Below are 11,879 nucleotides of genomic sequence, written 5' to 3' on the forward strand. Positions count from 1 at the left end.
AGACCAAGGCAAAAGGCATGATCATCCGATCCCTAAGCATAACATCTACTAAAGACCCAAAAGCAAGCACTACTCAATCATTTGAACCTAATTGAAACCTTTAAAAACACAAAAAGTTCCCCAAGTAAATAACAAGATTCAAACAAACATTATGGAGTTTTGAAGGTCCAAGAGTGAACAAGGGTCCATGAATGATTTAAACATGCATTTTGAAAACTCGATAGCCACCATTAATCAACCAAATAAAACTAATTAAAAAATTTAAGAGCTTCAAAAATCCCAAAAAAACAATGAAAGGCCAAATGATGACTCAAAGTACACCCACCTTAGGACCTAATTGTAAAGAAATGAGAACATGCTTGGGCTTTTGTGGAACATGGAGAAGCTTGAGGGACTAAATTGATTAAGTATTCAAATTACTTGGGCCATAGTGAGCTAGGGGGGACTTGGGGGGGTTCAAAGGCAATTTTGAAACAATTTCCATGCAGGTTCATGCAAGCTACGTGAGCAAACATTCTGCAACCAAAACAAATATTTCTGCAGCCAAGAAACCATCGCAACTTGCATTCTCACGAACAGATATCAACCTCAACACTCATTTTGATCAAAAATCTTTCAACCAAACATTCAAAGTTAATCTAAACATCATAACACACACATTCAGAATTCAAACAAACTCAAATATAGAAGAAAACTGATGCAAAGACAGAAGGCAGCTCATGCATTCAGCATATTTTTCCAGCCGCAGCTTTTCTTTCCATTTCAATCGTGCAAACCAGATTTATAATTCAAATACAAAGCTTTGATTAGATATTTCTCAAAACAACATCTTAACTCTAACTAATTAACAAGCTGCTTAACTTAACTCCAAACCAACAAGAACAACGAAGGAGTTAATCATCAAAGGTAGAAAGAAAACTAAACAGCAAAAGAATGAAATAGAAAAAAAACGCAGCAAACTTTCTGCAATTCGGCACTTTACAAAATCCAGCTTTCAAACACAATCAAATCCAAACACAAGGCTTTAAACTAGGCAGCAAGCCATCATCCAAACAAATAGAAAGAAAAACTGAGCAAAATCCAGTGCAAACACAAATAAAATACGTTCAGCAAGTTGAAAAATCTGGAACATATAAAACTGATTTGGCAAGTTGAAATGCATTTTCCAGCAAGTGCTTGGGCATGAATCCGAATTTACCTCGGTTGAATCATTGTGTTAAGTACCCAAAACTAACATGCAAGGCTACTTAATGAAATTACTATCATTTCTAGTTCAGATCAAATTCGGACAGCTACTATAAACATCCACAAATCCAGAAATTCTGTTCACCATTCTTGGATGAACTTGCATGTAGCCGCTCACTATTTCATTTTTTTTCTTGCTTAGCCGAACCAATAAACTTCCTGCAAAGCTTAATCATCTAATTTTAATTAGTCAAACACCTAACCAAGTGAAAATCAACCACTTTCCAGCAAATTTCATGCTAAAATACCCATGCAATTTCCAAAGCAACTTCAACGGCTAAACTGGAAAAATTGTTTCAGCAATCCATCAAATTCCATTAAAATTTCCAGCCATGTAACCGAAATTCAGACCACGTAGCTTACATGCAACATCAAATAAGAAACTATCTATCAATTTTGATCCATAAGCAAATTCGGACAACATCAAAACATTACTCAACCAGAATTCAAACAATCCTGCTCCCGGTTGGCTTGCATGCAACCTGATTTTGTATCTTTTCAATTTTCTGACTTAATCAAGGTTAACTACCTTCATGCAAATCTTAATCATCCAGGTTTTAGTTGATTAAATGTGCATCTAGGCTCAGATTATCACAGATTAGCTAATTAGAGTTACAAATTCCAGCTCAAACTTTCGGCAGCTCCAATTCTTCCAAACCAGATTTCTTAAGTCTCAATTCCTCATCTAACCTCACAAACCCACATGCATGCGTATAGACAGCTGCGTCAACCCATAAACAATTCATCTAAGTCCAGAATTTACCTTGGCTTGAAGCCTAAAACCCACGACTAGCAGCTGCAATCTTTTCTTCCTCTCGGCTATCCAGAAATGCCACCTGCCAGCTCCTCCTCTCCCTTGCTCCAACTTGCGACTAGGATGGAGGAGGCCTGGTTTTCAGACCCTTCACCAGCTCACGGGTACAAGGATACAAAGCAGCAGGTTTCTTTTTTTTCTTTTTTTAGCTCACGGACAGGAAAAAAAGAAACAAAAGGCTCGGCTCTCTTTCAGTCGTTAATTCCAATGACACTGCTCTCTCCCTAGCTCACGGCAGCAAATGGAAATGGATGTGTGTCCTCTCGAGATCCGGAAGTGTTGTGGTAATTAGTAGTTGATATAGTAGTGTGTGGTAGTGGAGAAAGAAACCGGCACTAAGGATAGAAAATACTAGAATGTGAAGTGGAAATGGATTCGGCAGAAATAGGATTGTGATTTTTTTGATTGATTTTTTTTAAATTAATTAAATAAAACTGATAATAAAAATAGATAACAAACAACAAAAACAACAAAAAAATTAACATTGGATAGAAACTAAATCTAAATAAACTAAAATCCACGAAAGCACAATTTTCCATTTTTCATCAATTTCCTCTTTTCTTTCCTTTTTTTTTCACAAATTTTACGTTAAAACTTAAAACTAAAACTAAGACTAAAACGTGAACAAAATTAATATGACAAATAATTAGCAAATAAAAGACAAATAAAAAGGTAACAACTAAAATGCAGATAATCTAAAACAAAATCATGAATTAGATGCAACATACAAATTATTTAAAAATTTGGTGTCTACAGGTTTTACAATTGTCCTTTGCACCTATTAGGTTTGGCTCCAACAATAACTCAAGAGTCAAGAAAAGAAAAGATCCTTTAAGAAAGGGTCTAACCCATTGCAAGTGCAGGACTAATTACTCCTCGCCTCAGTTCTTCGGTTCAATTGCAAGAGTTCGCATTAGGCCCGTTGTTTCAAAGTATAGCAAAAAACCAAATCATGCTATTACCTATTATTTAGGTTTGTCCTAAAGTATGCATTCCTTTGGTGATTTATCTGTTTTTTTAGTGTAAATAAGAGATTTCGAATATGGCACCTTTCACTTATATTCCTCTCTCTATACCATCCAACTCATTTCCTGTCTTCCCCGCCTGTGATGATTTACTTAAATAGGAAAAATATGGGAGGTCAATCTAATTTTTCAAAATTGAAGAGAACCACCTGCAATTGTTATAAATCTCGTAGGAGGTTTGTTAAATAATCTCTTATTCACATGCAAGCTCGATTGTAAGCCAATCTATTAAATTTAGGCACTGCTTGACAACTTAATTCAACATTTAAATCTAATAGATTTAGATCTTAACATGTTCAAATGCGTTTGATAACAAAAAATTGAACATTTGAATTAGTTAAATGATATTGAATTTGCTAAGTAGAATTTGATCTAAAAAATAAGTGATAAACTATTCACTTATAATGTGATATACATTCAAATGTATTACATTTAATATTTAATAATTTAATAATTTAATGAATTCAAACTTTAATTTTGATTTCATTTCAATTTTTAGATTTCAGTTTTGTAGATTTGTGTGCCGCGTTACCCAGCACACTCATCAGCTAAAGACTAATATACCATCATGTCAATTGCGATTACTACCACACGAAAAGACAGAGTCTGGTACTTGCAATAATAATGTCGTTGCATCCCAATCACAAAACAGCGAGTAGTTAGTACTAGTAGTGTATTTAAGCTGACTCCACTTCTATAGCCCTAAACATATATTTACTAGCATGACTTTAATTTTTCCTTTCATTTTTTTTTGTCTTTTTGGCTGAGCTTTTGACTTTTGAGAAAGGCATCCCTAGATTTTGGTATCTGATTCATTAATTCATTCATTTTGGAAGTGAAAAAATCTCAAAACATTTTTCCAATTGGTTCCGTTCCATATCTCCTCCTCTTGGTCCTCGGCGGTGGGTGGTTTTCAGTTGCTGTTGAAAGGAAGGAGAAGGGGGAGGAAGGACGGAGCAGATGCTGCCGAGATTGATCCAGCCAAGGGAAGGCGTAATAATCCAGGAAGAGCATATCAATAACAGTAGCAGCAATAGGACTACTGCTGGAGTAGGGATTGGGGCAATTGGGGTTGGGGTAGGAGACCCCTGTCTCGTCTTAACTTCCGATCCCAAGCCTCGCCTTCGATGGACAGCTGACCTTCACGATCGCTTTGTTGATGCCGTTGCTCAACTTGGCGGCCCAACCAGTTAAGTCTTTTCCTTCCCCTTTTTCTCTTCATTTTTTTTGCTTTTACCAAAAAATTTTCACTGCTACTAGTGACATAAATTAATAAAATTTGACTGCTCATTCGCTGTTATTTTTATTTTAGTTACTAGGGGGAATGCCGCGCTAAGCGTGGGAGTTTTAACCTATGTGATAATTGGTTTAATTAGAGCTGCTTGGTAATTGGTTTAATTGAATCAGTTGAAGTGCATGACATGATAAGTAAATTGGCCAAATCAACAAACTTATAAAGGAAAACAAATTTGTAAGTAAAAGAAATAGGATTGTAGTGGATAATCACACCATACCACAACAACAATAGCAAAAATATCATTACCTTTGTTCCTATACCATTATAATACAATCATAGCCATATCTAATCAACAATTAATATGCATAAATTATAAGGCTAGATTTAGATCCTACCTTGGTCATGAAATTGCAGTCAATAGATAATCTTTAGTCGCAGTTTAACCACCTGCAGCCACGAACATCAGATTTTAGAAATATAGTTAGAAAATGTAAAAAGGTTCCTATGGATATTCATATGTATGTATCATGTATTCTATAATGAAATTTCCATATTCTCACAATAGCTATTGAGAAAATATTGCAGTAGAAAACTCACGGTTTTTATGATATCAGCTAAACATCCAAAACTCCAAAAAGAGAGAAAGTAAATGAGCATACTTGTCTAAATACCCACAACAAAAAATTGAGCACATGCACTTGAAGCAACATTCTTCAGTATTAAAAGCCTCCATTATTGTCAAGTTGAAGAACACTACAATTATACTTGTAACGGATTGGAAATATGAACCAAAACCAATCATGTTCATTATTAAGTGCTTCCTGAACCAATCATCTTTAGCATTAAGACCCTCTATTATTGTAGTTATAAAAGCTACCCAGCAATTATAAAAGAAGATAAAGAGCATTGCAATTACATTTGTAAGTGGTTTAAACACCACTTAAAAGTTTGATAATCACGTGGAATATAAGCCAATTGCAAATGGGATGGCACCAAGGTCAAATCCAACTCAACTATACATTATAATGTTGCATATTTGGCTTAATCACTTGCATTTGATTTTATTCCCTACCTAAATTATCCCCAAAGATGACATATGAAAATTTTCCAACAGTCACCTACAAACTCCTTTATATATATATATATATAGGATGCTATGTGTTTGTACCACCAATAAAACTAGCGAGAGCACTATGATTGTCCATTTAATTCAGATTAATATTTGTCCCATCTTCCAATATGCTCTCTATGGTTTCGTCAATCATTCACCACCACTGCCCTTATCCCTACTGCGGGCGTTCTTTATTGTGTTGCAGTCTGGGACACTAATCTTTTGAATAGTTGTGAAAAAAAGGTCTGAAACTCTTTAAGAGGTACTGCTTTCAGTGATCAATTAGCCCAACTGCAGAATCCTTCAAACTTCTCTTACTTGTTTTAGGACATTAACATAGCGGGGTCAATTTTTTTAAGCCTTTATCCCCTATTACTCTATTCTTCCAAAAGCCCACTCTTTTAATGCCACTAGTTTAATTATGTTAAACTTTTTTTGCTGTAGTAGTATTGTACGTCATTGGCCTTCTCCCTGACTCTTTTGCATAATTAAGATGTACGATTCTACATTAAAATCCAGACAACTGCCAAATTTAAGATGAAAACCATTTGAGCTCTTCTTGTAATTGTTTTTTTGGTCAAAATTGTTGACCGCCACATCAATATAACATCTGATTGACATTTGGAAGACATCAGATGAGCTTAGACTACTGTATAGGCTTGCTTGGTAGACAGTTGACAGATAATCCTGAGATTTGGTTTACTTATTCATGTGTTAGTGTTACCGTTGATTGACAATTTGCCAAAAAACTAGCAATGCCCATGCTTCTGTGAAGGGAAGGAACCGAAGCGGATAAACCAAGGTTTCTTACCAGATTTGGATCTGTTTGAAGATGTTAATGACATCAAAGCTACAATTCTGATTTAAACATCCCTCTGACTCACTTGTACCATACCACTTCACCTTCAGTTCAGAGATTTTCTATACAGCAGTACAAGGATGTGGAAAAAGTTGAACCCCATTAGACCTTAGCCAAAATGAATGAGCTGCGCTTCTGAGTGTTGTTCAAGTCTTATATTTGGGCTCAAATGATTGACATGATCTTTTGTTACTTTGTGATAACCTATTAGTTTGAGATCTTATATACTGCAAGGTTGTTGGTCTGTTTTCACTTTTATCAAAACTAGTGTAGGGATATGTGCGCTGCACATTTTTTTTTGGTAATTTTTGCATAGATATCTTGATCTGAAGAATGCATCTTTTCTCATGATAGTCCAAGAAGATGAAGTTCACAAATCTAAAGAATTAAATAACACATGCTATTGCTACTAATTTCAACTGCTTGTGTTTTATGTCCTTTAGTGTTATTTTTTAATTCTCTTTGAATGTTTTTTCAATTACAATCTTTTGACCTGTATAGTGTCAGAGTTTTTTAATAAAGATAAAAAATGGCCATGTGAAAAGTATTAACTTTGAAGAAGATAAAGGACTGTCTTGTAATTTTTCTGCAGTGTATTGTCAATCGAGAAACCTAAGCTGAAAAACTACAAGTGCTTCAATTATGAAGTGACGCATTTAAAACTATACTCGTTGTTTGAAGGGGGGGTGGGGGAGGGGGTAAAGACAGAATACCTGTAAATACTCTTTTAAGGGTAAATAGATCATACTTGATGGGTATTTGTATATCACTTGCATGAATCTATCATGAAATTACTTTCCTAAAAGCTTTTTGACCTTTTGGTTCAACAAATGTTCTATGGTTATTGATGCTGGGGGGGGAAAAAGGCATAATGAGTGCATGATAACTTAGACATAGTCACATAATCATGTTAATGGTTTGGAATTTGTTCATATCTAACACAAACCCATCATGTTTTTTTATGAGCATTAATCTAAAGTTGCAAATCTAGACCCAGACTGTGCAAGATATTCGTGGGTTTGCATTGTCTAAATTCATATACTCAATACCCACATCCAAACCTGGACCAAACTCTATCTAGACCCATGATTAAGTGATAATATTTTGAACAAATATAATTAGTTAGTTGTGTATCATGCTTTTAGTTAATTCTTGCATGCGACATTCTTGAATGTTAATTTTGTTATTTTAAAATGGCAATTGTATAATGTTCATTTCATCTTTGATATCCATGTCTGTTATTATTTTTTAGGTTTTTTTTGTATACACATTACAAAAATACATATGGATATCTATCAGGTATCCATGTATACATCAGGTATCCATACTCATGTGCGGGCAACTCTGGGTCTTTGGTTAGTCTAGGTCCACATCTGGGTATGAATAAATATAGTGCATTTGGGTCCGGATTTAGTAGATTTGACACTACTCTACCTATTGACACGCATATATATGTCAGCTTGTGTAAATTTTATGGTGAAGGTTGAATAATGATCTTACCTGTTAGAAGTGTTATATAAAATATTCACCAAAATTATAGACTAACCAAAATGACAGCCTTAGTAGGTAGATCTCTGAAACCCATGCCATTACCATCGAATTGAGTGACTTCTCTTTCTTTCAGTCCAACGTTAGACTATATAACAATTGCCCTTCTCCAGACTTTTTCCCTGTTATTATATAATAATAATTACCAAAGCCCATGTGAAGAAATTTTGCTTTGATTTTTTAATAAAAAAATCCCATAAATATTTCATTCTGAAAGGAAATAAATGGACGTTTTTCCCATGACATCTTAATTAATATAATTTTATTTAATAAGTTCCATATTAATCCCAAAACTTTCATCGGCCAATGCCTCTGGATTCTATAGATGGAAAATGTTCAAGATGCTAGATATGCCACTGTTACATTTTTTTTCTTTTTCTTTTATTGCGAAATGTATAGTATATAAAAATTGTTTGTCTTCTATCCTTGTCTGGAAAAATTATTCAACCACAGCTTCTTGCATATTGTGTTTTGCTGTTGGTTTTTATGCCTTAAATTTGTTCATCATCCCATGTTCCTCTTAGATTCTGCACAGCTATTTTCCAGGTTGCTTTGGTTCCAATCTTGGACTAAAGATAGGGCAAAACCCGCAAGACATACTTGACAATAGATTCTTGACAATAGATTCTTTTGAACCTCTATAACTCGAAACCATGCTTAGTGTCTTTTTTTTCAATAGAATTGTTAAAGTAATCTCATTCCAAATCTGATTCTGATTGCAATTCATCCATGTTTACTTTCCTTTTTCTTGTAGAGATTAACATTCATAATCCAAACCGAAATATATTTCTTCAGAATTTACACAAATACCCCCAATAATGTTATAATGGCATCCTAATTTAGAGCGATAACATGGTTTAATTATTCTATAGCAAGGGTAGTATTGGAAAGAGAAAACTAAAACACCAAATCACCACATCCAACTTTCTCTTTTAATATATAGTATAGATTTGAACTATACTGCAGTGTCAAGTGTGTTGTTCAACACCATGATTTGATTAGCTGACAATATACGGCGTCTTGTACTCTGTGAATCTATGTTGTGGATTTTTGCTAGTCTATTTTTACATGTAAATGAAACTGATGGCTATAATGAGCATTTTACAACGAGAACATATGGAGCTCTTATAGGCATCTCTTTTCATATTTGGGCCTATAGGTAAGCAATGAGAGTAGTTGCTGGCTAGTGATGACCTTAGCATGAAGCTGCATCTTTTGTCTGTTCTATACCTTGAAAATTTGTACTTGGATGTTGAATGCAACTATCCCTTTCAATTGAAATGTGAACCATAATTTCATTACTCTGACTAAGTTACTTGAAAGCCACTTGCAGAAGCTACTCCAAAGGCTATAATGAGGACAATGGGTGTAAAGGGACTCACTCTTTTCCATTTGAAAAGTCACCTCCAGGTTTGTCTTAATGTTCATGTTGAAGTGATTTTTGGGAGCTAGCAAGTCTGTAAATTCTCTTGAAGTTCTTTGACGGAAATGTTCACTGCATGTTGTTACAGAAATACAGACTAGGTAAGCAATCTGGGAAAGATTTGGTTGAGGCTTCGAAAGATGGTAGGTTTAGGTATTTCTTTATTAAGTTATATTCTGTTATGTAGTGTTCTGTGCCTGTTGCTCTAATTTCTCGCTAAAGACATGACTTCTAGTTGAGCCTTAGATTAAGAGCCCACCTTGCGTATGAATTCTCCTACATCAGGTTTGCTTATGGACGGGGGGCACTCGTCAATGTGCACCATGTCTTCCCCATTAGAGACAAAACCCTTTTGCTCTGGGCATATGCTAAACTTAAATGAAAAGGTAAAACCAGAAGTAACTGTGAATCTTCAATTCTTTCGAGTAAGTGGCGGTGGGTAGGTGTCTGTGTGGCTCTGTCTCATACTCGAGTGAAGATAAGAACATAGGTGCACCATGGCTAATTATACTCCAAGGAAGATTCCTTTGAATACTATCTCAATTAATGCATCGTTGGATATGCTGGCTTTTAATTGAATTAGTTATCAAATGGCAGGACTTGCTGCTGCTTATCTTTTAGAGAGTCCTCATGCGAATAAGTCTCCGCAAAGCTTGCCAGACTCTGACATGAACGAGTAAGAGTCCTCGTTTTCTTTCTGAAATCAAGGAATGTGTTCATATCCTGATTGCAGTACTATAAGAGGTCGTGAACACTATGTCTAGGGGTTATGAGGTGAAGGAGGCATTGAGGGTTCAGATGGAAGTCCAAAGTAAACTGCACTTGCAAGTTGAAGTAAGCTGCCCTATTAAATTGTCTTGCTTTTGGTTTTCTTCTAGATTGTGAGTTAGAATACTATAATTCAATCTCAATAAAGCATCCAATTCTGTTTTTTCAGGATATGAAAAGCATAACTGTTGGCTTCGTTTATTTGCATATTTTACTTGGGTTTATCGCATGCAGACAATTGTCATCCCTGGAAATTGATGAAACGTCCAAGTAGTTACTGTTTATGCCAAGGCTATCAATGTACTAGAGCTCTTACTGTAACCAGTTTCTAAGCTAGTTATTATCTATGAAATGCAGGCAGAAAAGCACCTGCTTATTCGCCAGGATGCTGAGCAGAGGTATATGGCCATGTTGGAGAGGGCTTGCAAAATGCTAGCAGAACAAATTGTTGGATGTACAATTAGAGGCCCTGACAGAGAGGATTATCAAGGATTGGGAACAAAGACACAGATTGGTGCATCACATAATGCTTATGGACTGCAACCCTCAGAATCTGCTGAGGTTAGAAGAATCCATAGTCCTGAAGAAGTGATTCGACAGATCAAGCAGTGTGCTGATTGCTCCACTGAAAGCTGCTTAACTTCACGTGATAACCCTGCAGGATTATGTCCAGGAGGGTCGCCATCACCTGGAGGAAAGAAACGCTTTTTAAGCATGGATTCAGCATCTGCTTCCTTTATATATGGGTGATCCAAACTTGAGAAGATCCAATGTGTGTTATAGTTTAGTTCTCAAGGAATCACTGGAGTTGGTGTATCATGACACAACGTAGTTTATGGTCTTTCGGTGGCTGTGATCATAGTTAGATATGTTTAGATATTCTTTCATCAAAATATAACACACTAATGTGGGGTCTTTTCTGCAATATGTGGATGAAACAGGAACAGGCCTGATTTCTGAGGGTGACTTCTGACTCTGTTCATGCTGTAAATTAGTGCTAGTGCAGTTCTAATATTGCAAGTCAGGAACCTAAATTTTATGTTTTCTTTAATTTCCAACGATACTTTTCTATCCTTTTTTGTATAAATACCATTCTCGATTTGTTGCTTTAACTGCTTTTGTCTTTTCTAGTGAGTCAGTTTGCTGTAGAAGTATTTACGGTACATACGGTTGGATTTTGCTGCTTGGGATCAGGGGCTAGACGTGTCTGGATATATATATATATATATATATTTTTTTTCTTGTTTCTTTTATTCTTAACTAAATTATATTAAATCAAAAACTAATTATATATTCTAACTTATGAAATTTATGTATTTTGTTCATTCACGTAAATTACTTTGAATGTTAAGCAAACTTAGAACAAGGTTTTGTGGACCATACATGGCATTAAAAACATGTACGTGATCTGTGTCCTGCATTTGTTTTTTAACTAATCTTACCCTCATACCTTCAGAAACGGTTATTAACAGTTTATCCCTAATTTTTTTTTCCAAGAAAGTTACCCTAACTGGTCTACCTTTTCAGCGTTTCTTGGATCCTTTACTTTAAACTCTTTTGTTCATTAATTAGCAATTAAACATGTCCAATCTTGCGGCCAATTTCTTCATATGTGAGACCAAAAAAAAAAAAAGTCATCCCCTCAACGAGATTGTTTTGGAGCAATTCCGACACGACGGAGAGTCGCACTCTTGGAAATTAAGAACAGGTGGTCACCGTTAACTGACCTCAACACCTATCCTCCGACACCCCTTCTCTCCCAGAAATCATCAGAGAGAGAGAGAGAGAGGAATGCCTCAAAGGACGGGCATGTCGTACAACTCTATATTGTAATGTCTACTTGAGGGTC

At 35.4% G+C, this 11,879-nt stretch overlaps 1 protein-coding gene across 1 annotated transcript; it reads left to right on the forward strand.

Moving 5' to 3' along the window:
* Positions 1–3,666: 3,666 nt before the first annotated feature.
* Positions 3,667–11,142, forward strand: LOC140014549 (protein PHR1-LIKE 3-like). The gene is made up of 6 exons (XM_072065562.1): positions 3,667–4,273; positions 9,173–9,249; positions 9,351–9,405; positions 9,860–9,938; positions 10,027–10,096; positions 10,388–11,142. The coding sequence occupies exons 1-6, from the start codon at positions 4,045–4,047 to the stop codon at positions 10,778–10,780; spliced, it is 903 nt and encodes a 300-aa protein (XP_071921663.1). The 5' UTR covers positions 3,667–4,044; the 3' UTR covers positions 10,781–11,142.
* Positions 11,143–11,879: the final 737 nt, after the last annotated feature.

Source organism: Coffea arabica, chromosome 9e (genome assembly GCF_036785885.1).
Source record: "Coffea arabica cultivar ET-39 chromosome 9e, Coffea Arabica ET-39 HiFi, whole genome shotgun sequence".
Taxonomy (NCBI): domain Eukaryota; kingdom Viridiplantae; phylum Streptophyta; class Magnoliopsida; order Gentianales; family Rubiaceae; genus Coffea; species Coffea arabica.

Excerpts from the sequence above, each read along its gene's own strand:
- LOC140014549 (XM_072065562.1), top strand. The coding sequence starts at position 4,045 with ATGCTGCCGAGATTGATCCAGCCAAGGGAAGGCGTAATAATCCAGGAA. Across the intron at positions 9,406-9,859 it reads GGTTGAGGCTTCGAAAGATG|GACTTGCTGCTGCTTATCTT; the intron begins GTAGGTTTAGGT and ends ATCAAATGGCAG. Across the intron at positions 9,939-10,026 it reads CCAGACTCTGACATGAACGA|GGGTTATGAGGTGAAGGAGG; the intron begins GTAAGAGTCCTC and ends CACTATGTCTAG.